The sequence below is a fragment of the Ranitomeya imitator genome, chromosome 8 (genome assembly GCF_032444005.1).
Source record: "Ranitomeya imitator isolate aRanImi1 chromosome 8, aRanImi1.pri, whole genome shotgun sequence".
NCBI classification, from domain to species: Eukaryota; Metazoa; Chordata; class Amphibia; order Anura; family Dendrobatidae; genus Ranitomeya; species Ranitomeya imitator.
The window spans coordinates 190,251,964-190,277,669 of NC_091289.1; the positions used below are offsets into that span (position 1 = coordinate 190,251,964).

The 25,706-nt window shown below is 49.3% G+C and overlaps 2 protein-coding genes across 3 annotated transcripts in view; one reads left to right on the top strand and one right to left on the bottom strand.

Moving 5' to 3' along the window:
- Positions 1–5,901: 5,901 nt before the first annotated feature.
- On the top strand, positions 5,902–10,640 carry GADD45A (growth arrest and DNA damage inducible alpha). Its single transcript, XM_069738235.1, has 4 exons — positions 5,902–6,049; positions 6,174–6,275; positions 8,490–8,703; positions 9,977–10,640. The coding sequence occupies exons 1-4, from the start codon at positions 6,006–6,008 to the stop codon at positions 10,088–10,090; spliced, it is 474 nt and encodes a 157-aa protein (XP_069594336.1). The 5' UTR covers positions 5,902–6,005; the 3' UTR covers positions 10,091–10,640.
- An 8,560-nt stretch (positions 10,641–19,200) lies between these two features.
- Positions 19,201–25,706, bottom strand: part of GNG12 (G protein subunit gamma 12) — a 78,193-nt gene continuing 71,687 nt past the window's right edge. For both annotated transcript variants that reach the window (XM_069738236.1, XM_069738237.1), the window contains exons 3-4: positions 23,988–24,092; positions 19,201–23,905 (exon numbers count right to left, since the gene is read on the bottom strand). In XM_069738236.1, coding sequence (XP_069594337.1) covers positions 23,780–23,905; positions 23,988–24,080 — 219 coding nt within the window. In that variant the 5' untranslated portion in view covers positions 24,081–24,092 and the 3' untranslated portion in view covers positions 19,201–23,779. The remainder of the gene's footprint in view (positions 23,906–23,987; positions 24,093–25,706) is intronic.

A 25,706-nucleotide genomic window follows, 5' to 3' on the forward strand; every position in this document is an offset into this window, starting at 1 on the left:
CTGTAGCGGGTGCACTGTATGGGGTCTGTAGCGGGTGCACTGTATGGGGATCTGTAGCTGGTGCACTGTATGGGGTCTGTAGCGGCTGCACTGTATGGGGTCTGTAGCGGGTGCACTGTATGGGGATCTGTAGCGGGTGCACTGTATGGGGGTCTGTAGCGGGTGCACTGTATGGGGATCTGTAGCTGGTGCACTGTATGGGGTCTGTAGCGGGTGCACTGTATGGGGGTCTGTAGCGGGTGCACTGTATGGGGTCTGTAGCGGGTGCACTGTATGGGGATCTGTAGCGGGTGCACTGTATGGGGGTCTGTAGCGGGTGCACTGTATGGGGATCTGTAGCGGGTGCACTGTATGGGGTCTGTAGCGGGTGCACTGTATGGGGGTCTGTAGCGGGTGCACTGTATGGGGATCTGTAGCTGGTGCACTGTATGGGGTCTGTAGCGGCTGCACTGTATGGGGTCTGTAGCGGGTGCACTGTATGGGGATCTGTAGCGGGTGCACTGTATGGGGTCTGTAGCGGCTGCACTGTATGGGGTCTGTAGCGGCTGCACTGTATGGGGTCTGTAGCGGGTGCACTGTATGGGGATCTGTAGCGGGTGCACTGTATGGGGTCTGTAGCGGGTGCACTGTATGGGGGTCTGTAGCGGGTGCACTGTATGGGGATCTGTAGCGGGTGCACTGTATTGGGATCTGTAGCGGGTGCACTGTATGGGGGTCTGTAGCGGGTGCACTGTATGGGGATCTGTAGCGGGTGCACTGTATGGGGATCTGTAGCGGGTGCACTGTATTGGGATCTGTAGCGGGTGCACTGTATGGGGATCTGTAGCGGGTGCACTGTATGGGGATCTGTAGCGGGTGCACTGTATGGGGATCTGTAGCGGGTGCACTGTATGGGGTCTGTAGCGGGTGCACTGTATTGGGATCTGTAGCGGGTGCACTGTATGGGGTCTGTAGCGGGTGCACTGTATTGGGGTCTGTAGCGGGTGCAGTTGCGGATTTCTAAGCTTTTTATTTTACTTTTATTGCATTACTACAGAACACACAGACATTAGCAATATTTTTTGTAACTGGTCCGCGACGCAATAAGTCATAATCAACAAGAGGTTGTGCAGCAGCTGGAGCTGTTAGACCGCTGCTGTGCAGTAGTGACTCATGCCGGCAGCTGACCGGCCTCACACCGCGCCAGGTCCTGAGCTCACAGGAAGCTCCGGCATTGTGCAAGTCCCCGTGTGACTGACAGGAGACCGGGACCACGTGACCGGCTTCCTGCACTGACTCTAAAGTCTGCACCGGGGATCCACGCGGATTCCAGTCAGTTCGGGCGCCATGGCAACAGCCGGGTCCTCGCCCTGCGCGGTGACGTCACTGCTGTGTTTTCCCGCGCTCTTTTCTCCTCAGTGTGGGCGGTGCAGATTGTGTCACCGGGAGCCACGGGGAGCGGAGTCGTGACCTGCGCCCGGCGGTACCACAAGTCCCAGCATACCCACTGACAAACATAGAGGCGAAGGCCGCATGTCTCATAGATGTGATGAGCGAATATACTCGTTACTGGAGATTTCTCGAGCACGCTCGGGTGACCGCCGAGTATTTTTTTAGTGCTGGGAGTTTTAGCTTTTCTTGCTGCAGTTGAATGATTTACATCTGTTAGCCAGCATAAGTACATGTGGGGATTCCCTAGCAACCAGGCAACCCCCACATGTACTTATGCTGCTAACAGATGTAAATCATGCAGCTACGGCAAGAAAAACTAAATTTCCGAGCACTAAAAAATACTCGGAGGTCACCCGAGCGTGCTCGAGAAATCTCGAACCTCTGAGAATGCACAATTACAGCGTTAACCCTTTCCTGCTGTGGCCATTTTCACTTTTTGCCCTCCTGTCCTTTCTTTCCGGACTCGGTTAGAGGCTTGGTTGCTGCAGTTGGAGCTGTGGGTGTGAACAGCGTCAAAATATGCGAAAAACTGAACAAAAAATCCTGCATGCCGTGCAATGTTAAACCCCCCTAAAAAACGCAACGCGGCCATTGTTTCTTTGGGGTTTTGTGTTGGTTCAGCAGTAAAATGTTCTGGTAACAGGATCCCCCCAGGTCGGTGCGTTTACGGCGGCACCAGGCTTGTATGTTGTGTGCCGCCATCTTCCCGGACCCGACACCTTTGCGTTTTGCCGGCTGCTCGTATGTTTTGCTGTTTATATTTTTGCCATTTTAGGTGAAAATAGTGACATCTTGATTGTGTTTTGCGGCTTGTTTGGGGGGCAGCGACTTTTTTCTTTACGCAGTTTGGGTTGGATTATGGTTATACGTCCGTAGATCGAAGTCTTACAGACGGCGAGGAGGAATACACTTTTTTGTTTTATTTCTCTATATTGAAATGGATATAGTGTTGCTTTATTTTTGTTCCTTCACTTTTTTATGCTTGTTTTGTCGATTGTGACATATATTGGAATACTTCATTATTCCAGCCTGTCGCCCAGGATAAAGATGGTGACGACAAAGATCTTCAGCAGACTCCTGGCTGTCACCCCAAGAGCAACGGGGATCTTCAGCAGATTCCTGGCTGTCACCGTCACCCCTGTAGCGACGAGATCTTCAGCAGACTCCTGGCTGTCACCGTCACCCCTGGAGCGACTGGATCTTCAGCAGACTCCTGGCTGTCACCGTCACCCCTTTAGCGACAAGATCTTCAGCAGACTCCTGGCTGTCACCGTCACCTCTGTAGCGACGAGATCTTCAGCAGACTCCTGGCTGTCACCGTCACCCCTGGAGCGACGGGATCTTCAGCAAACTCCTGGCTGTCACCCCTGGAGCGATGGGATCTTGAGCAGACTCCTGGCTGTCACCGTCACCCCAGGAGCGACGGGATCTTCAGCAGACTCCTGGCTGTCACAGCCACTTTTTGTCATCGCATCTTTTGGTATTGTGCCACCGTTCGAGACTGACAGCAGCATTTACACAGCAGTGATCAGAACTGACTCCGATCTCTGCTGTTAGTGTCAGGTGTCGGCTGTATAACACAGCTCCTGAGCTCGTACCGTACAACATAGGACTAGTAGTACTGCCAGTGCTGGCAAGATTGCCTTGTGCAGGCGTGTACTACGGAGGACAGAGAATGAACTTCAATCCAATATTGTGGCCAGCATGCAGCCAGAGGGTGATTAAAGGGTGAATAAAACACCCGAAAAATCCGCCCATATGACCCAAAACCGGTCCCACCAAATTCAGGTTACAGGTTCCCTTTAATCGGCCTGACCCTTCTTTTCTTCTACATCTGGAGCCCCCCACAGATGAGGATAAGGAGGAGCAAGCTTTGGAATATTTGCTGATCCTCACACCATGGAGACATCTGAAAACCAAAGGGAACCAGGGCAGCGCCAGCCTCATGCAGCCCAGATGGCAGCAGTTTAACCCCTTAGATGCTGACATTTAGGCTATGTGCACACGTTCAGGATTTCTCGCAGAAAAGTCCTGAGAAAAACAGGACATTTTCTGCAAGAAATCTGCAAGAAAACCGCATGCGTTTATGCCGCGGTTTTGACGCGTTTTTGCTGCGGTTTTGCCGCGGTTTTTTCCGGACACTTCCCAATACATTTTGTAGTGGGAAATCCGCAAAAATACCGCAAAATTAATGAACATGCTGCGTTTTTTAACGTGATGCGTTTTTTTCACGGAAAAAAACGCATCATGTGCACAAAACATGCGGAATTCATTCTAAATGATGAGATGCTTATTGTATGCGTTTTTTTTGCGGTTTTATAGCGTTTTTATCGGGAAAAACGCAACGTGTGCACACAGCCTTAAGCATTTGGCATGGACCGACTGAAGGCCCCGTCCTCGTCCGCCATGTTTGTACACATATGGCCAGGCTTCATTGGTGAGCGGGGATTTTGCAATACAGCGACCTTACAGTGCATGGTACAAGTAGTCGCAGGTCCATGTCCCCTTGTGGGACCAAATAAAAAATGTAAAAAAAAAAAAAATTAAAAAAGTGAAAAACAAACCAAATGTGTTTGGTATCGCGGCTTGCATTATGGTCTAAAGTACTAATAAAATAATATGAATCCTGTACAGTGAAGGTTGAACTGAGAAAGTAATCAGATGGCAGAAACGCTTCTCTTAAGTTCACTTCACCTTCCAAAGAAAGAAAGGGAAGAAATAGATCAGAAAGTCTTGGCGACCCCAAAACGGTGATGACGAAAACAGCGTCTTGAAGGGAATAACAAAAAAGTGACCAAATATGTGAGAAACTTCTGGATCCTGGAAGGAGGAAAAATAGAAAGTAAAGAGGGGACAATTATGGAGACTGTGACCCCAGGGGCCGATGAAGGAGACAGTGACCCCGGGGCGAGGTGGTGACTGTGACCCCGGGGGCCGATGATGGAGACTGTGACCCCGGGGGCCGATGATGGAGACTGTGACCCCGGGGGCCGATGATGGAGACTGTGACCCCGGAGGCCGATGATGGTGACTGTGACCCCGGGGGCCGATGAAGGAGACTGTGACCTCAGGGGCTGATGATGGTGACTGTGACCCCGGGGGCCGATGATGGAGACTGTGACCCCGGGGGCCGATGATGGTGACTGTGACCCCGGGGGCCGATGATGGAGACTGTGACCCCGGGGGCCGATGATGGAGACTGTGACCCCGGGGGCCGATGAAGGAGACTGTGACCTCAGGGGCTGATGATGGTGACTGTGACCCCGGGGGCCGATGATGGTGACTGTGACCCCGGGGGCCGATGAAGGAGACTGTGACCTCAGGGGCTGATGATGGTGACTGTGACCTCGGGAGCCGATGATAGAGACTGTGACCCCGGGGGCTGATGATGGAGACTGTGACCCCGGGGCCCTTCATGGTGACTGTGACCCCGGGGGCCGATGATGGAGACTGTGACCCCGGGGGCCGATGATGGAGACTGTGACCCCGGGGGCCGATGATGGAGACTGTGACCCCGGAGGCCGATGATGGTGACTGTGACCCCGGGGGCCGATGAAGGAGACTGTGACCTCGGGGGCCGATGATGGTGACTGTGACCCCGGGGGCCGATGATGGAGACTGTGACCCCGGGGGCCGATGATGGAGACTGTGACCCCGGGGGCCGATGATGGTGACTGTGACCCCGGGGGCCGATGATGGAGACTGTGACCCCGGGGGCCGATGAAGGAGACTGTGACCTCAGGGGCTGATGATGGTGACTGTGACCCCGGGGGCCGATGATGGTGACTGTGACCCCGGGGGCCGATGAAGGAGACTGTGACCTCAGGGGCTGATGATGGTGACTGTGACCTCGGGAGCCGATGATAGAGACTGTGACCCCGGGGGCTGATGATGGAGACTGTGACCCCGGGGCCCTTCATGGTGACTGTGACCCCGGGGGCCGATGATGGAGACTGTGACCCCGGGGGCCGATAGTGACTGACTACATTGGCCCTTGTGGCCCCGGATTCTGCTGTGGATTCTGCTCAGGCCACACGCCGGTATTCCCAGGACCACGTTCTGCATTGCACTTATTTTGGGACATTTGGGACACAGCAATGACAGGAAGGCGCTGATTGGCCTCATGTCCGTGTATTGCAGGAGCCCCAGGGATGAGGTGACCGCTGCTGCTGCAGCACGTGGGATCACTCTGGGGGGCGCCGATGGCATCACTGCTGGTGACTATTACTCATCTATGGGGGGAGCGGCGACCAATCACAGTAGCCGCCTCCAGCATGGAAAGGGTTATGCCACCAATCCTATCACCTAGCAACCGTCTTCCCACAACAGCCCCGCCCCTCATCCTTGCGCCAGCCAATCGCCGCTGCTTTCCTTAGTAGTAGCTGTAGTTGTAGTGAGGACCGGGAGCTCATTTACATGAGCCAATCATCAGCTGATATGTTAATGCAGCGCGCGCTGATTGGCCGGGGGCCCCGGCACATGTAGCCGGGTAGCGGGGCGAGGTGAGTCACACTGACTGGAGCTGAGGTACAGAGAGGACGGACGCGAGACGCACGGAGATCCCCGCGGACACTATGACACTGGAGGAGTTCACTGCCGGAGAGCAAAGCGTGGGAAAGTAAGGGCTGCCGGGGGAGCGCTGATGGCTGTGTGTGGGCTGCGGCGACCGTTGGTGCAGTGAGGGGTGAGTGACCCGCCGGGTGTGCAGCGCACGATCACTAACCTGTGCTGTCATCTTCCAGGATGGACGGAGTGGGGTCCGCGCTGGAGGAGGTGCTGCGCAAGGCCAAGGGGCAGAGGACCCTCACCATCGGGGTGTACGAGGCGGCCAAGCTGCTCAACGTGTAAGTGCCACTGATCTGCGGGGGGACCACAAGGCTCAGCGTGCAGCGAGAGGGGGGGGGGACCACAAGGCTCAGCGTGCAGCGAGAGGGGGGGACCACAAGGCTCAGCGTGCAGCGAGAGGGGGGGGACCACAAGGCTCAGCGTGCAGCGAGAGGGGGGACCACAAGGCTCAGCGTGCAGCGAGAGGGGGGGGACCACAAGGCTCAGCGTGCAGCGAGAGGGGGGGGACCACAAGGCTCAGCGTGCAGCCAGCGAGCACACGGATTTTACAACTTGCATCCTGGGACTTGTAGTTACACGGAATGTACACGATTACACTGGAAAGTTATGTGCAGCTGATCTTGTCACTCCGGCAATTGCAAAATGACCGCATTGGCTGTCAGGGCATGCTGGGGACTGTAGTTCTGTGTCTGGACGATCACCGCCCCACCTGCAGTTATAGAATTGTCTACAACCTGGATGATTGCATGTGATGGAGATAAAGTGTCTACAAGTGCGGAGAGGCGAATCCTCAGCCTGTGATTCTCCAGCAACTGAAAAACTACAACACTGGCTGTCAGGGCATGCTGGGGATTATAGTTCTACAACCACCAGGGAACAAAAGGTGGAAGGTCAGAGTTACAGAGAAGTTTGTACAGCTTGGATGATACTTGCAAGGTCACGTACAGTTTGTGCTCCAGTCACCGCTCCTCGGATGGCTGAGGGTCTTCCCGGCTCCTCCTCGGAAGGCTGAGGGTCTTCCCGGCTCCTCCTCGGATGGCTGAGGGTCTTCCCGGCTCCTCCTCGGAAGGCTGAGGGTCTTCCCGGCTCCTCCTCGGATGGCTGAGGGTCTTCCCGGCTCCTCCTCGGAAGGCTGAGGGTCTTCCCGGCTCCTCCTCGGATGGCTGAGGGTCTTCCCGGCTCCTCCTCGGATGGCTGAGGGTCTTCCCGGCTCCTCCTCGGAAGGCTGAGGGTCTTCCCGGCTCCTCCTCGGATGGCTGAGGGTCTTCCCGGCTCCTCCTCGGATGGCTGAGGGTCTTCCCGGCTCCTCCTCGGATGGCTGAGGGTCTTCCCGGCTCCTCCTCGGATGGCTGAGGGTCTTCCCGGCTCCTCCTCGGATGGCTGAGGGTCTTCCCGGCTCCTCCTCGGATGGCTGAGGGTCTTCCCGGCTCCTCCTCGGATGGCTGAGGGTCTTCCCGGCTCCTCCTCGGATGGCTGAGGGTCTTCCCGGCTCCTCCTCGGATGGCTGAGGGTCTTCCCGGCTCCTCCTCGGATGGCTGAGGGTCTTCCCGGCTCCTCCTCGGATGGCTGAGGGTCACCGTTGCACAAGAAATTACTGATCAATCAACCAAGTCAAAGTGACACCTAGTGGAGCTGCAGAACTACAAATCCCAGCATGCCCCAATAGCTACGCTACAGTTTTGCAGCGACACAGGTTGAGGATTTGTTGCTCCACATGAAGTTACAGGAAACTCTTGTGCAGCTTTATTTCCAGAGTCCTCGCGTCCAATCGTCGTTTTCGTGCTGTCACTTCATGTAAAGCTGTCATCCTCATCCTGCGGCTCTCCATTGGTTGCACACTACAATCCCCAGCATGCCCTCATTCTCTGGGAGTTGTAGTTTTAACAGCTGGAGAGCTGCAGGTTGAAGTTCTCTGATGCAGAAGCTTGCAGGTCATTGTCAGAGCATTCTGGGCCTTAGGCTATGTGCACACCTCAGGATTTCTTGCTGATTTTATTTTTATTTTTTTTAGTGTTTTTTGCTATAAAAACTCGTAAAATACGCATAGATATGCATCCCATCATTTAGAACGCATTCTGCAATTTTTGTGCATATGTTGCGTTTTTTTTTCTGTGAAAAAAAAAATGCAGCATGTTCAGTGTTTTGCGTATTTCCCACTATATTATTGCATCCCAGAAAAATCCGCATGCGGAATGTCCGGTTTTGTTCAGGAAACTCCCGCAAGAAATCCTGATGTGTGCACATACCCTAATAGTTCCCCTACCATTAATTGTAGCATTGTAAGGGGATCGTTAATTTATTTATTTTTTTTTTTGTGCAGGCGTTTTTTCTTTATGGATTGCGCTGATTTTTGCCATTTCTTGGATTTTGTTGTAAAAGTATTGGGGGGGGGGTTAAGGCACCCTCTTAATTTGCTGCCCCCCCCAATTAATTCTTACTGTGTGGGTCCCCATGTGTGCATTCTGTCCTGATTAACCCTTTGTACGTTGCAGGGACCCGGACAATGTGGTGCTTTGTCTCCTTGCCACAGATAAGGCGGAGGATCAGGATGTCGCCTTACAGATCCACTTCACTCTGATCCAGGCGTTCTGCTGCGAGAATGACATCAACATCCTGAGAGTGAGCAACATGAGCCGGCTGGCGGAGATCCTGGGCGGCGCTGACAAGGCCGGGGAACCTGCCGACCTGCATTGTATCCTGATCAACGTAGGTGCCGTTCTCCGTGGGAGGGGGCGGAGGTTTCTGCCGAATTCCAGGCCTCTCACCTGAAGCGGGACTGTTGTGGGTGGCGGAGTTCAGTACCCGGGAGGGGACAACATTCCCTTTGTTGATGGCAACACACATTCTGCCCTGAACCTGCCCCATATGTAAACTTCTACAAGTCCTTGAGCCGTCATTAAAACTGTCCTGGCTTTTCTAGGAAAGTTAGGTAACCGCTACCGTTAACCTGTATGGGGGTCACGCTGCTTTCCCAGGAGTTCTGCAATACAACACTCAGTTTCCTTAACATGTGCAATAGGTTTAAGATGAATTTTTAAAAATGACTCCAGAACTTATATTTACGGGTTATTTTTATTTGTTAAAAAATATACTTATTTTTGGGATGCTATTTAAAGAGACATGCACATTTTTTTTTTTTTTAATTTTTTTATTACCTCTGTGCAGAATAAATGTCACACTCCATTCTGCACTTATATAGGTGTGTTTTATAACAATTATAACACTGGTTTCTATACAATTTTTTTTTTTTTTTTTTTTTTTTTTCCTTCCCAACTATCGCCCTACACCTACGACTCTTGCCACACCCCGGTGTCAGGGCTTCCTGCTCCTATAGCCCCCCCCCCCCAGCACAGAACAATTGTTGCTCAGAGGGTATTGTGAGCCCGTCCTGCCCAGCCCTCGCTGTCTGCTGCCAGCTCCCTGTTATATCCCAACTCCTGTAAGACTTGTCTGACTCCCACATTCCTGCGCTCCGCGTCTGCCGCCGCCCCGGCCACCAGTTTTGGTAATGCGAGATCACAATGACTTTGCTCTCTGTTACAGTCGCTTTTTTTTTTTTTTTTTTTTTTTTTAATTCATCGCTGCTGTTGCACTTTGGACAACGGCTCGTGATCTCATCACTGGGGCATTCCTGCCCCGGTAACTTGTTCCGACATGTCCTTTTACTAGCGGAAGCTGCAGGTGGAGCAGTGTGTAGGGTAACAGGTGCCTTTTACATTTGAAATATTTTTGATTCATTCATAAATTTTTTTTTTTTTTTTTTTTTGCTGGGGGGGTTAGATTGAAGGGAGGGAAAACTTTAGAAATTTCTCTGACTAATTTACACGAGGCTGCAGTACCAGATACAGCCATGGACAGGAGAGGTGCTGTTTCTGGAAAATGAGCAGACTTGTTTTGATATTAAAAAATGAATGTATAAAATATATTTAGTTTATTATTTTTGTAAAACTTTTTTTTTTTTTTTTTTTTTTCTTCCTAGAATCCACACGCTTCCCAGCTGAAAGATCCTGCCATCAATCAAGTGATGAGTTTTTGCAAAGAGAGTCGTTACTTGGATCAGTGGGTGCCGGTGATCAACCTCCCTGAGCGATGATTATCCTTGGACCTATATAGGACACTTTCTGTTGGGGAAAAAAAAAAAATTAAAATATCTTTAATATATACAAAAAAAAGTACTTTACAGAAACGGCGCTTGTTCTACCCAGAGGACGTTTCCACGTGTAAAGTGAGGCTTAAACCTTCTGTGGATATGAGACGGCCGCTGCTGCCGACTTATGGGAGAAAGGAGAATATTGTATTTAAAGATGGAGGAGGAGAGGAACGACGTCCGCTGCGGGACCACCTCGCGGTTTTGGAGGCGACCGGATTTTAGCGTTCAGGAAGAGGTCAGGGATTTCCAGAAAAGTGCGGACTCTAACTGCCTGGAGTAATTTCATCTGCGACATTATTTAATGGAGAAGAACGGTTAACGCTTAAAGTTATCGATCTTAAAAGTTTATTTATTTCAGACTTATTTATGCAACTTTGTTACCTATTGTATGAATTCCTTGGTACTACATACCGACTGGTTATTGCAACCAAATGTAATTTTTTAAAAAACATTTTTAAATTGGTGTTTGAATAAAAAAATTTAAAACCAAAAACTGTGAGCCTCACTTCATTCATTTTGCACCTAATGATTGGGTTTAGGATATGGGGCAAACGTGAGCACACTCCCTCTGCAGAACATCGGACACTGCTTTTTGGATACTTGCATGCGGTGCACTTTTGCTGCAGTAAAGGTCCAAAAACCCAAAGTTGTACATTGTATTTAATTTTTCCATTAACTTCAATGTAGAATCAAAGCTAAATAGAAAATGGCCAATGCTGATAACCACGTGCGCGGTTCAGCGCCAGCACTGCGCTGCATTGAAAACTTCTGACCTTGCACGATGCATCTGGAAGCAAGGAAGAGAGATCCCGCTCCATGAACTTATGTAATTTTTTATTAGTATAGATGAGATTTTTTTTTTTTTTAACCATAAAATTTTATTTTATTAAACATTTTAGAACAAAACAGGGTCTTACAAGCATTTTAGGTCTAGATATATCTATTAAAAATAAATGTTTTATATAGGTTTGTGGAGCTGAATCTCTCTTCCTTGCTTCCAGTTTTGGGTGATCTTATCAGTAACCCTGTCTATGCTCTGGACGGGACTGGATTGAGGCATTACCTGTGAGCTGGACTTTGTTTTTATTCATCTGCATAATTCACCTTGATTCTAACATGTAACTTCGCCCTCACTCACACGTCCTGACTTTGTGTGATCCGTGGTGTTCACCGATGGACGTCTCGGGTCCACGTGCTATGGGGCCATTCACATCTCCATGGCTTTTTTTTTTTTTTTCTCAGAGCGTGGTCTGCGGAAAATCGCAGAGACCTTGTCTAATATTTATTTTTTTTTGATCTGCGGGAAAAATCAGACCACATTCTGATGACATCGAGTACGGTCCGAAAATATATATATATCACTTACTGTCAGTTTCTACAATTTTCAAAATCTCCGCTTTCCATCTGTGAATGAACATTTGTTTATCACTGTCTCAAGACCATACTTTCCTGGCTCCTGCCTGAACGATTTGGAGCAGGCTCACACTGACACGTGCAATCAATCATACTCTTGCATGTTTCAGATCTGTGAGTGACAGGAGACTCTGTGCAAAATCTCCTCCCAAAAATAAAGTAAAAAGCGGCCTAAAGACTAGCTAAACTTTCAGACAGTGACCCTTTACTCGTCTGCAGATTCCTGGGGGTCTGTGTCCTGCTTTATTCTGAATACATACTCCGTTCTGAGAGTGAGCACCATCTGGGGGTCTTGGCTCCTGGACCCCTTTCTGATCTCCAGGCAAGTAAAGCACCAGCTAAAAATCTGAGGATTCCTTTACTGCAATGGATGGAAATGTCGGTGTGTTTCCACGAGGTTTCTCTAAAATTGCGCAGACGCTTCTTTTTGCCATGTGTGAACCGGAGGTCTGTAAATCTCATTTGCTTGTATTGGAGGCGACTTATTAGAACATTTTTGTGCAGAATCTCTACTGAAATCCTCCGTTTCCCAATGTGTGAATGAGGGTGTTAGAAATAATTTATAGGATTTTTTTTTTTTTTCCTTCTACACAGTGGTGTAATTACTAGTGATGAGTGAATATACTCGTTACTCGAGATTTCTTGAGCATGCTCGGGGGTCCTCCAAGTATTTTTAGTGCTCGGAGATTTATTTTTCTTGCCACAGCTTAATGACTTACATCTATTAGCCAGCATAAGTACATGTGGGGGTTGCCTGGTGGCTAGGGAATCCCCACATGTAACCAAGCTGGCTAGATTCTCTGCGGATCCGCAGCGTTTTTTGAGGTGCAGAAACGCTGCAGATCCGCAGTTGATTTACAGTACAATGTAAATCAATGAGAAAAAAAAATGCTGTGCACACTTTGCGGAAAATCCGCTGCAGAAATGCTGCAGTTTAAAAGAAGTAGCATGTCGCTTCTTTTTTGTGAATCTGCAGCGTTTTTGTACCCATTCAATTATAAAAAAAAACCGCAGCAAATCCGCAAGAAAAACGCACAAGAGCCGCACAAAAAAACACGACAAATCCGCACCACAAATTCCTAAGCCTAATCCACAACGTGCGCACATAGCCTTAATCTCCGAGCACTAAAAACTACTCGGAGGACCCCCGAGCGTGCTCGGAAATCTCGAGTAACGAGTATATTCGCTCATCACTAATAATTACATGTGTAACATTAGGGGATTAACCATTCTGCCCCCATACGCTGCCTCAGATGACCTGCCACTTGCTGACCCCTGACAGCACCTGTCCGGCCGCCTCTCATCATTGGCCACAATCACTTTCATCCCTCTATGGAATCCCAGTAATCTACATTCCCGGTCACCCACCATTTCCTGTCTTCCCACACGCCATAAAGCAGTCCGTAGATTTAATGTGTCCCCTCCAGACGTCACGTCCTTCGGTACAGGGGCCACAGCCGGCCCCCGGCCCTACTACCACCATATGACATCCCATCCAGCACAAGACGCCGCATCTTCTCGCTCTTGGTTCTATCATTCCTGTACTGCAGAGGGCACTCAGCGCGTAAAGGGCAACAACGGATACGACAGGGTTTATTAAAGGGATATACTAGATTGTGGAGAGTGGCATGGCATCTGGGACCCCCAATCGCCAGAACAATGGGACTTCTGCCCTGTGTACAAGACAGCGGCAATCATAATGAAAGATTTACTGCATTAGCTGGATGTGCTCGGGTCCAAAGACTAACCTGTCGTTCCTGAAGCCAATGAAGGGGGCAACTGGCCGCAGTTTTGCAACCACAGGAAAATGAACGGCAATGTGACAAATATTACCTATCCGGTGGAAAAGTTATACTTGGCGCAGACTAGAGGACCCCTTTAAGAGTCTGTCTCCATATATTTTGCTGAGCTGTAAATCCAGGGTCCAATGTACAAGAATGGCGCCGCGCCTGGTATAACCTCTAATGTAGTCTATGGGAGATATGTGCATATATTAGTGATGTGAACAGGCTCTATCACACGGGAGTCTTTGTAGTAATGACCCGTTATGTCAGATCCGGTAATGTCCATCCCTACTGCCACGCTCAGCCGCTCCCGTGTCTCTGTATATATCACATTAGTCCTGATCTCACCTCTCCGGCACAACCCGCGGGTCATTTCTGTAGTCACCATTCACATGTAGAGACGTTACTGGCAAAAATGACCAGCCTGGCGCTTGTAACCCGGGTCCCCATGACAACACTTCAAGTGCATGGGTCCAAATCCTCATACACGATGAGGCTGTGGACATCAATTTGGACCCATCCAGTGTGAGACATTTACTACAATTTAATTTTTTTCTTTAATGTCAACTAGAATAGTTTGACACCGAATAGCGCCTCTCCTGCCCTCAGTTCATGTGCGGTATTGCAGCTCAGCCCCCATCCTCTTCAATGGAGCGGATACAATGCCGGGGACGACCCTTGACCAGATGTGGTGCTGCTGGGTCCAGTTTTCTAGGTTTTCCCAGTCCCATACAACCTCTTTATAGGACATCTCCATGGAGATCTTTACATTTTATTAAAGGGAACCTGTCACCCCGTTTTTTCAGTAGGAGATAAAAATACCGTTAAATAGGGCCTGAGCTGTGCTTTACAATAGGGTATTTTTTGTCCCCTGATTCCCTACCTATGCTGCCGAAATACCTTACAAAAGTGGCCTTTTTCGCCTGTCAATCAGGCTGGTCAGGTCGGATGGGCGTGGTCACAGCGGTTTCTCCCCCACATCTTGCTTATGTTCCCCTTGGTGGCGTAGTGCTTCTTGCATGCGCAAGTTCGAATCTCGGCTTCAGGAAAATGGCCGCCGCGATGTCCATCTGCGCACGCGCGGCATCCCGCGGCCATTTTCCTGAAGCCCCGGGAAGCAGGAGACTCCATCTGCGCACGCGCGGCCTCAGGAAGATGGCCGCGCCCACCGAGAAACCGCTGAATAGCGGCGAGCGCGCTCTTTTCCTACAGCTGCGCAGTGCATTCGGCACTTGCGCATGCGAGAAGCACTACGCCACCAACGGGAACATAAGCAAGATCTGGGGGAAGAAACAGCGCTGTGACCAAGCCCATCCGACCTGACCAGCCTGATTGACAGGCGAAAAAGGCCACTTTTGTAAGGTATTTCGGCAGCATAGGTAGGGAATCAGGGGACAAAAAATACCCTATTGTAAAGCACAGCTCAGGCCCTATTTAACGGTATTTTTATCTCCTCATGAAAAAACGGGGTGACAGGTTCCCTTTAAACACTTCTCCAAGAAAAGTTGTAAATTCTACATAATTCTTACTCCAGATCTGTCAGGGCACAGGACCGGGAGTTTTATCATAGGGACATCGGATGAATGGAGCTGCAGACTTGGGGCCTGGAACCTCAATCGATGAATAAGATCAATGGCTGATTGCAGGCAATGCCCAATCTCGGATTAAAAGGGAAAGTTCAGTTTTGTGTAACAAAATATCTTTGTAAGTTGAGCAAAATTATCCCAGGACCCCGGATCAGCGGCCATGTTGGTGGTCTGAAGCCCTGTGAACCTCTTCTTACCAGTATCATCGATTGAGGATGCAGAATGCGCAGCCTTTAGTGGAATACGCTTTTAGCAGGACTGAGCTGCTGCACTAAGCGCTACCCCACTAATACCGGACCCCCATAACTAAACATGAAATACAGGTGTTTGCTCTGTCTAATAAAGGGGTCCCCAGACTAAGCCCTCGCCTCCCCCTCTAACACATCTGTATGCCCCAACACATCAGCCGTGCAGCTCCAGAAAAACTATGGCCAACTATTACCAGAAGGAGGAAACATCAGGATCCCGTTTTTTCAATTCCTCTTCACTTCCAGGATCTCTGCTTGCTGTCAATGACTGGCAACATTGTTTGTAAGAATATTGTTCACAGCTGAGCATTTGTTACAATTGTAAACAGTTCAGCAGCAGCTCCATCGCTCAGACAGGAGGGTTTGTTACAATGTATCAATCGCAAGTTTGGATAGAATTGGAGCAAACGCTTTGTTCTTATGATAAGGATTGGGCTATGTTCACACAAAGAGTTTGTTTGCTGCTTTTCTACAGAAAAAAAGCAACAATTTCACAGCATCAGTAAAAAGCTATGAGGGTTCACAAATATATCGCTCACATTTGGTTTTATTTCTTGACTGAATCTGAGAACTGAATATCACCAAAAAACAAACAAGATCTTTACAAGAGATACACTAAAGTGAATCAGCAGACCAACATGAGAAGAGAGTGCAAAAATAAGTGTTCTAAAAATAACATTTTATTACAATATTTATAAAGGAACAGACATAAGACAGAGCGCTCCTGATCTAGGTGCCCGCACGTGTACGCTCCACCCCGGTACATGTACGCTCCACCCCGGTACCTGTACGCTCCACCCCGATACCTGTACGCTCCACCCCAGTACATGAACGCTCCACCCTGATACATGTACTCTCTGCCCCGTACATGTACGCTCCACCCCGGTACATGTACTCTCCACCCCGGTACATGTACGCTCCACCCCAGTACATGAACGCTCCACCCTGATACATGTACTCTCTGCCCCGTACATGTACGCTCCACCCCGGTACATGTACGCTCAAGCCCGATACATGTACGCTCCACCCCGGTACATGTACTCTCCACCCCGGTACATGTACGCTCCACCCCGGTACATGTACGCTCCACCCCGGTACATGAACGCTCCACCCTGATACATGTACTCTCTGCCCCGTACATGTACGCTCCACCCCGATACATGTACGCTCCACCCCGGTACATGTACTCTCCACCCCGGTACATGTACGCTCCACCCCGGTACATGTACGCTCCACCCCGGTACATGTACGCTCCACCCCGGTACATGTACGCTCCACCCCGGTACATGTACGCTCCACCCCGATACCTGTACGCTCCACCCCGGTACATGTACGCTCCACCCCGGTACATGTACTCTCCACCCCGGTACATGTACGCTCCACCCCGGTACATGTACGCTCCACCCCGGTACCTGTACGCTCCACCCAGATACCTGTACGCTCCACCCCAGTACATGAACGCTCCACCCTGATACATGTACTCTCTGCCCCGTACATGTACGCTCCACCCCGGTACATGAACGCTCCACCCCGGTACATGAACGCTCCAGCCCGATACATGTACGCTCCACCCCGGTACATGAACGCTCCACCCCGGTACATGAACGCTCCAGCCCGATACATGTACGCTCCACCCCGGTACATGTACGCTCCACCCCGATACATGTACGCTCCACCCCAGTACATGAACGCTCCACCCTGATACATGTACTCTCTGCCCCGTACATGTACGCTCCATCCCGGTACATGTACGCTCCACCCCGGTACATGTACGCTCCACCCCGGTACCTGTACGCTCCACCCCGATACCTGTACGCTCTACCCCAGTACATGAACGCTCCACCCTGATACATGTACTCTCTGCCCCGTACATGTACGCTCCACCCCGGTACATGAACGCTCCAGCCCGATACATGTACGCTCCACCCTGGTACATGTACGCTCCACCCCAGTACATGAACGCTCCACCCTGATACATGTACTCTCTGCCCCGTACATGTACGCTCCACCCCGGTACATGAACGCTCCAGCCCGATACATGTACGCTCCACCCCGGTACATGAACGCTCCACCCTGATACATGTACTCTCTGCCCCGTACATGTACGCTCCACCCCGGTACATGTACTCTCCACCCCAGTACATGTACGCTCCACCCCGGTACATGTACGCTCCACCCCGGTACATGTACGCTCCACCCTGATACATGTACTCTCTGCCCCGTACATGTACGCTCCACCCCGGTACATGTACTCTCCACCCCGGTACATGTACGCTCCACCCTGATACATGTACTCTCTGCCCCGTACATGTACGCTCCACCCCGGTACATGAACGCTCCAGCCCGGTACATTCACATACCATCTTTGATGTATTACACTTTGAATTATCTTCTAGCTAAAAATTGTTAAGCATTAGTCATCGTTTCCCTTTTTCTTTGACTAGGGGTATATATGTATATTCTCTGCTAAGTTTATCTGCATGCACGATGGCGCCACCTATAGCAGGAGCGCTCTGTTTGTGTCTTATTTATGACTGTTCATTAATAAATATTGTGATAAAATGTTATTTTATGAGACTTATTTTTACACTCTGTTTTCTCTGTTGGTCTGCTGAATCTGCAGCATTTAGTAATATCTGAATCAGGTCAATTCTTTGTGTATTTGCAGCAATTTTTTCACTCATAGCAATGAGAAACTGCAAAAAAACAAAACAAAAAAAAAAAAAAAACACCAATAAATGAGTGACTAAAACTACTTATTACACATGTATTATAGACAAATCACAAGTTATCAGGAGAGTAAAAACAAAAAACAGTTTTGATTTTTTAATTGCGTTTTTTTTCTTTACTGTCTAGACAGCAGGTTTTGGTTGTAGAAAAAGAAGAGAAAACCAAAAGAGCAGTGTGTGAATACGACCTTAGGCCCGGACTCCGGGAAACTGCAGTTTTACTTTTATTCTAGTTGTAAATGGAGAAACAAAGAAACAAACACTACAACAAAAAAATATAGATTTTTAGAACACAGAAAAGTGACTTTCTAGCCCACAAAATGAAGAGAAAGAAATGACACGAACACAAGAAGGAGACGCGCTGTAAATGGCTACAACATTGATGTATTTGCATGGTAAAGTTTTTACAGAGTCACAAATCGAGAACGATCCGCTGCGAGAACCGTCCTGGTAGAACAAAAACAAAAAAACTAACACCGACAAATCATACAAGAACATGTCACCCATGGTCCGGGGAAGCGTCAGACGGATCAGAGACTCCACACCGGCGGGTTACAGATAAAAACAAAGATTTTTTTTTTAATAATTTTACATTTTTATTACCGTATATTAAATGCATCACTGTGAACTGGGCACCGACAGACAACAGGGGTGGAGGAGGGAGGGAAACAGATCAGAGCCAAAGTTAGAAAAAACATGGCTGCTTTCTTCCAAAAACAGCGCCACCCCTGATCTCAGGTTGTGCGTGGTATTACGACTAAGCCTCTTGTCACTTCAATAGAACCGAGCAGCAATGCCAGTCATGATCCTGGAGCAGCAGTAGAGATGTTTATAGAGGAAAGCAGACACGTTTTTAAATTATGAAAAATCCCTTTAAGACTGAACAAACAGAAGAGTTTATCTTCAGCAAAAAATGAGAGTGGAGGGAGCTAAAAAGTTACTCTGCCTCTACCCAAAAACTTCTATATGGAGGCTACAGCAGCAGACGGTCAGCCCCAGGTGTTGGGAACACAGATTTGGCACGATGGTGATGATTTTCCTACAGCAGCCAATCACATGACACCTTATTTCTAGGGTAGAAAATTAAGCAGTGATCTGATTGGCTGCTACAGATGACACAATAACTTTTAGCGAATGAAAAAGCCGCCACCCCCGAGAATCAGTGCCGGGTTCAGGTGCTGTTAACCGTTTCCTAAACAAACTGTTACAAATAAAACTAACCCCTCAGCTGCCAGTGTTTCCTGTCCGGCGTTGCTTCCCGAGCCCCACTGGCACCCAAAAGGCCGGTATGAGAAAAAAATATTTTATTTAATTTATTCATTTTTTTTTTTTTTTTTTTAGAAATCCTGTTGAAAAATGTCTAAATTTACTGTGAAACTGACAGCTTAGAAAAATATAGATTACAAAAATAGCTGGAGAATAAAAAGAAAGGAAATATCCTCTAGAAGATCCGCAGATTTATTTGATGATGTAAAAATATTTGCTAAACACGATGAGGAGAAACCGCGACGTACGCCCCTCCAGCGAGACTAGATTACCCCGTTACCCACAATGCCATGCGCTACTACAGGTCCAAGTGGAAAAAAATAAAAAGGTAAATCCACCAATCGTCTCACAAAATAAAGAAAGCAGTCGATCGAACACAATAACCAATTGGGATCTAGCAAAATCACATTCAACATTTTTGGTGCAAATAATTTTCTTTTTTTCCCCTCCCAAAATGGAAAAATATAATGTTTCAGGTACAAGACATGACACAGATGATGGCTGCCGGAGCAGGAACGCGCCATAGAATTCGGACGGCGCTTTGTTCTCTGTCCTGGTAGAACGAGGCTGGTCGTTGGCGCTGAATCTAGAGTCCATCCTGGTCATTGGCGCCGGATCTAGAGTCCATCCTGGTCATTGGCGCCGGATCTAGAGTCCATCCTGGTCATTGGCGCCGGATCTAGAGTCCATCCTGGTCATTGGCGCCGGATCTAGAGTCCATCCTGGTCATTGGCGCCGGATCTAGAGTCCATCCTGGTCATTGGCGCCGGGTCTACAGTCCATCCTGGTCGTTGGCGCCGGGTCTAGAGTCCATCCTGGTCATTGGCGCTGGGTCTAGAGTCCATCCTGGTCATTGGCGCTGGGTCTAGAGTCCACCCTGGTCATTGGCGCTGGGTCTAGAGTCCACCCTGGTCATTGGCGCTGGGTCTAGAGTCCATCCTGGTCATTGGCGCTGAATCTAGAAACCATCCTGGTCGTTGGCGCTGGGTCTAGAGTCCATCCGGGTCATTGGCGCTGGGTCTAGAGTCCATCCTGGTCATTGGCGCCGGGTCTACAGTCCATCCTGGTCGTTGGCGCTGGGTCTAGAGTCCATCCTGGTCATTGGCGCTGGGTCTAGAGTCCACCCTGGTCATTGGCGCTGGGTCTAGAGTCCATCCTGGTCATTGGCGCTGAATCTAGAAACCATCCTGGTCATTGGCGCTGGGTCTAGAGTCCATCCGGGTCATTGGCGCTGGGTCTAGAGTCCATCCTGGTCATTGGCTGGGGGATTAATCGTCACAGGTGGAGGAAACTGACGAGGTAATTGGGGATTCAGTTTGCCATGATGACACGGCACATTCTAGATCAGCGGTACTTGCATAATAAATGACATTAAAAAGGGGTTGTCCATTTTATAACACATTTTCAAAAATAATAGTGGGTCCCCTGTTTGGGTCGATAGAGAGTCTCTCTCTCCGGAGGTCTCATTCTGTCTTCTATTTCCCACTATGGTGTAATACTTCACTTCTCCTCTGGGAATGCTGTAAGGAAACTAAGCACTTACTACTAGGCTTCCCAACATATCACAGCTGATCACCAAGGATTAAAATGTGGTTTTGATGGCGAGAATAGCACCACATGGCGGGACCGTAGAAGATCAGAGGATTGGGGGATCATCAACCTGTAGTATCTTCCCCAATTACAGGGCCCAATTCACAAGGACCCTGTGTTGTCTCCTTACTATGACATTCCAAACATACCGGAAATATCCCCCCCCCCCCCCCCTGCTACAATCAGCCATTAGAGCAATCCCGGCTCTCAGGGATGTTTACAAGAGATAGCGCCCCCCACGCTGATTACACCACCAATATAGCAGCACGTTCTCACACGTCCCCCTCATTCAGGGGTCTCCACTCCTTATTTGGCTTCATGTCACAAATTGCACATCTTATCACGGCTTAGAAAAGGAAACCCCCTGCCGCAGTCATCACTACTCGTGTGCGCCAACGTCCAGATTGGGGGGTGGGGATATGGCTTATATCCTATGGCGGAGGATAAGGGGCGCTCACCCCACATGTCTTATGTCTCACAGCTGTCGCTGTAAATATTTGGAAAAAAAACAAAACACAATCCTTGATGTGACAAAGGAGGTCGCGGCGTCTGAGCCCCTACACCCCCTCATAGCACGAAAACGCACTCGAGGTATTTATTAACTGTGGTTTCCTGTCCGAGCCTCCGCAGCACAGAGTTTATGTGCAACCGCTCCACGTGAGGGTCTTTGGCCCCTTATTTTGGTCTGCTAGTAACCATATAGCTGCCCCCCCACCACTCCCTTTAAAACACCAGTATAACAACCTAAAAAACCCATATTATAAATGTCTGTGACTCAAACACAAAACTCTCAGAAGAAACTCGCAACCATTGTGGGTCCTGAATCACCACATCCTCACGGCCTGGTTAAGGGGACGTGACATAAAAGGCTTCCATGACCGGCTTTGATTGCCGCCATCTTTAAGAGTGAAACGGCTTCCCCAGCTTTGTGCGGGTCCGTGGCCACTGCAGAATACTGTGTGAATTAAACACCAGTGAAAGTGATTCTCAAAGTGGAGGCCCTGCCTGTGCAGGACTACAAACCCCATTATACTCGGTAGTTGCCCAGAACTTCATGTAGACTGCAACCCTCTCCAGTTTGAGAACCTACGAGTAATATAGAATAATCAACACTATGGCACGGTAGGAGTGTTTGAGTAATAACCTCTGCATTCCCCCAAAGTGTTCGGTACAAAAATTCCACTTTTTACTCTTTGCTACATAATAAAATCTCATCTTAATAACTGATTAAAATTTGCAAACACAGAAGGAGACGGTTCTAGTAGAAATATACCAATATATTACTGAAGTCTTCTTGTTAAGGAGGGGGTTTCTACAGTTATGGCATTCATCTCCAAGCACCCGCTGTATCAGGTTGCGAGAGATTGGGAAAGAGAAGTAATAATAAAAAATAAGTTGAAAAATGTAATTTTCGGCACAATTTTCTTGGCTGATTTTTGGTGACAAACTCAGTGGTTACAGAAAAGTAAGATGTATGGGGGGAGGGGGTGTCTTTAAAAACTGCATACAAGAGGTGTTGAAGGGTAACAGAGTGCAAAAAGGTCCTTTGGCTTAATGGTTTCAATACTTGGCTTTAAAAACACAAAAACACTGACATGATGAAGTGGACTGAGAAATCTCATTTAGTGGGTGAAACTGACCCCCATGGCGGGACCAAAACTAAACACAGGCGACTTATAAATAAGACAATCGACTCGGGCTATACAATAACTCCAGCTGCTTGTCGGTAGAGCCGTGATGCTATTTTCTGGTCCATTCATTCACATGGAGCCACATGGCTCTGTAGTTGCACGCTTTGCAGCAGCTGACTGGCATTGATTTACAGCCTAGGCTTTAGGGATCTGTAGCTGATGCTGTAAGTATTGTGCACATTAATGAGCAGCAGGATAGGTCCATAATGCAAAGCTGCATGTTGAGACTTCGAGGGGTAAGTTCCTCCCCCAATGGTGACTGCTCCCCTTATGTGTAAAAATGTGTGCACTGCAGAAAAGTGATGCAAAAACGAGTATTTAATATCTTTGGTGAAAAAAAAAAAAAAAACCTTATCTGCAAAAATACTCCCAAAATAAAAAACTTGTCCCTTACTCTACATGGCTCTTATTTTGTGGGTCAGCGCCTGGATGGACTTTCTGAAGATGTCAGGGGTCCGTGTGCCTGTGTGACGCTAGCACCATCTAATAAGCAAGATTGAACTGGAGGGGTTCCTGAATAGCACACTGAACGTCATGTCTCCCTCTACACAAAAAGTTGCGGTAAAGTCCTATAATACTTGAGAAGAGAAGTTTATGCCCAATTTATAAAACGAGTGAACGGAGGCTCTCTGAGTTTAAAAGACAAGAAATGAAAGGACACCTAGTTAATGGGTGCCTTAAAGTACCTCCACACGATCCAGGCGGCCATGGTGTGACCCAGCCAATAAGTAACCCATCACTAACAGTATCCAACACTGCAGCAGATTTTGAAAAATGGCCGCTGCCTAGTCTACATGATTTAGTGGGTTCAAGTAATGGAAGAAGATGCTGGTTATTGTGGATTAAGATGATGAAAATGGACCCAAGCAAGACGAGAAGAGGGAAAAAAATAATAATAAGGGTCCTGGAATGGCAGAAATCGGGTTTATGGCAACAGAACCCTAGTTGCACTTCACTATTTGCATCCTGTGTAGAAAACGGAGGCAACTTTGGTCTCGATACGATTTCTCCTAGTGATACCAAGACTAGAGGAGTAGACGATGCACATTATAAAAAAAAATGTAAAAAAAAAAGGAATAAAACTTAACAGAAATGCTGAAAAAAATCTGCCCAAGTCCCGTAAATAAGAAGTTTGACTTTTTCCATGAAATCTAAAAAATAAAAAAGTAAAAAAAAAAAAAAAAAATAATTGGTTCAGGAGATTAAAGAAAATTAAGCTTTTTTTTTTTCTCTTTATGTGGAAACCAGAAACCCTTCGTGTCATCGGAGTAGGACTCTGCTTGGCATTGTACGTGAAGATACAGTCGAGACGTTCGCTGCGGATACTACAATATGATGCAAGGCTTCTTATCCTTGAAGGGGTTTTCGGACGTGGGAATGCCCATGAGTAGAGGGTCGTTCTTGGCGTGTTCGTCACAGTAGCGCATGAGATCGGCTGATGCTTTGGAAATCTGGAGGGTCGAAAATGAAAAATTACGTTACTGACAGGATGTGGGATTTCTGGGATGACAGGGACGGGGAGATGGAGATTACCTTTATTCTTTCTATGGACGCCTCCACCTTCAGCTGCTGGACGGTTCTCCGTGCTTGTGCTATGTTGTTGGTGCTGGCCGTTTTGGTAGACATCTTTGGTGAAGTCTACGGACAGAGAAGATTAGAACAATCACCAAAGATACATCTCGGAAAGTCCTGCTCACACTGTCTACAAGACACATAATGAAGATGTAAAGGAGGACCAAACGCTAATAACGGGAGGCGAGAAATTTCCCAAGCACAGCGATCGCTGGGACCACCAGCCATCCCGGGAGTGGAGGTCGAGCCTGCGCAGCTCCGTTCACAAGCCATCCCAGGAGCAGAGGTCGAGCCTGCGCAGCTCACTCCGTTCACAAGCCATCCCGGGAATGGAGATCAAGCCTGCGCATCTCACTCCGTTCACAAGCCATCCCAGGAAAGGAGGTCGAGCCTGCGCAGCTCCGTTCACAAGCCATCCTGGGAGCGGAGGTGTTCACAAGCCATCCCGGGAATGGAGGTCGAGCCTGCGCATCTCACTCCGTTCACAAGCCATCCCAGGAAAGGAGGTCGAGCCTGTGCAGCTCCACTCCATTCACAAGCCATCCCGGGAGTGGAGGTCAAGCCTGTGCAGCTCCACTCCATTCACAAGCCATCCCGGGAGTGGAGGTCAAGCCTGCACAGCTCCGTTCACAAGCCATCCCGGGAGCGGAGGTCGAGCCTGCACAGCTCCGCTCCATACACAAGCCATCCCGGGAGGGGAGGTCAAGCCTGCGCAGCTCCGCTCCATTCACAAGCCATCCCGGGAGGGGAGGTCAAGCCTGCACAGCTCCGTTCACAAGCCATCCCGGGAGCGGAGGTCGAGCCTGCACAGCTCCGCTCCATACACAAGCCATCCCGGGAGGGGAGGTCAAGCCTGCGCAGCTCCGCTCCATTCACAAGCCATCCCGGGAGGGGAGGTCAAGCCTGCGCAGCTCCGCTCCATTCACAAGCCATCCCGGGAGGGGAGGTCAAGCCTGCACAGCTCCGTTCACAAGCCATCCCGGGAGCGGAGGTCGAGCCTGCACAGCTCCGCTCCATACACAAGCCATCCCGGGAGGGGAGGTCAAGCCTGCGCAGCTCCGCTCCATTCACAAGCCATCCCGGGAGGGGAGGTCAAGCCTGCACAGCTCCGTTCACAAGCCATCCCGGGAGCGGAGGTCGAGCCTGCACAGCTCCGCTCCATACACAAGCCATCCCGGGAGGGGAGGTCAAGCCTGCGCAGCTCCGCTCCATTCAAAAGCCATCCCGGGAGGGGAGGTCAAGCCTGCACAGCTCCGTTCACAAGCCATCCCGGGAGCGGAGGTCGAGCCTGCACAGCTCCGCTCCATACACAAGCCATCCCGGGAGGGGAGGTCAAGCCTGCGCAGCTCCGCTCCATTCACAAGCCATCCCGGGAGGGGAGGTCAAGCCTGCGCAGCTCTGCTCCGTTCACAAGCCATCCAGGGAGCGGAGGTCGAGCCTGCGCAGCTCTGCTCCATTCACCGACGTTCAGAGAATGCAGTCCCATACTTCAGACAGTCCCATAGACAAGTAATGGAGCCAAGGTGTACATTTGTCCTCCGATCGCTCTTCAGGTGGGGGCCCCATTCTGAGAATCATTGGGGGTCTCAGCGATCGGTGAGTTAGCCCCTTCCACTGTGTGTGGTCTGATCGTGCAGTCACTCTGCCATTTACTCGTCTTATTATTAACTCATTTCCTAG

What these genes read in the sequence shown, in the direction of transcription:
- GADD45A (XM_069738235.1), top strand. Translation starts at nt 6,006, where the DNA reads ATGACACTGGAGGAGTTCACTGCCGGAGAGCAAAGCGTGGGAAA. An exon ending in GGAGAGCAAAGCGTGGGAAA is followed by an intron (nt 6,050 to 6,173) that starts GTAAGGGCTGCC and finishes GTCATCTTCCAG; the next exon opens with GATGGACGGAGTGGGGTCCG. An exon ending in TGCATTGTATCCTGATCAAC is followed by an intron (nt 8,704 to 9,976) that starts GTAGGTGCCGTT and finishes TTTTCTTCCTAG; the next exon opens with AATCCACACGCTTCCCAGCT.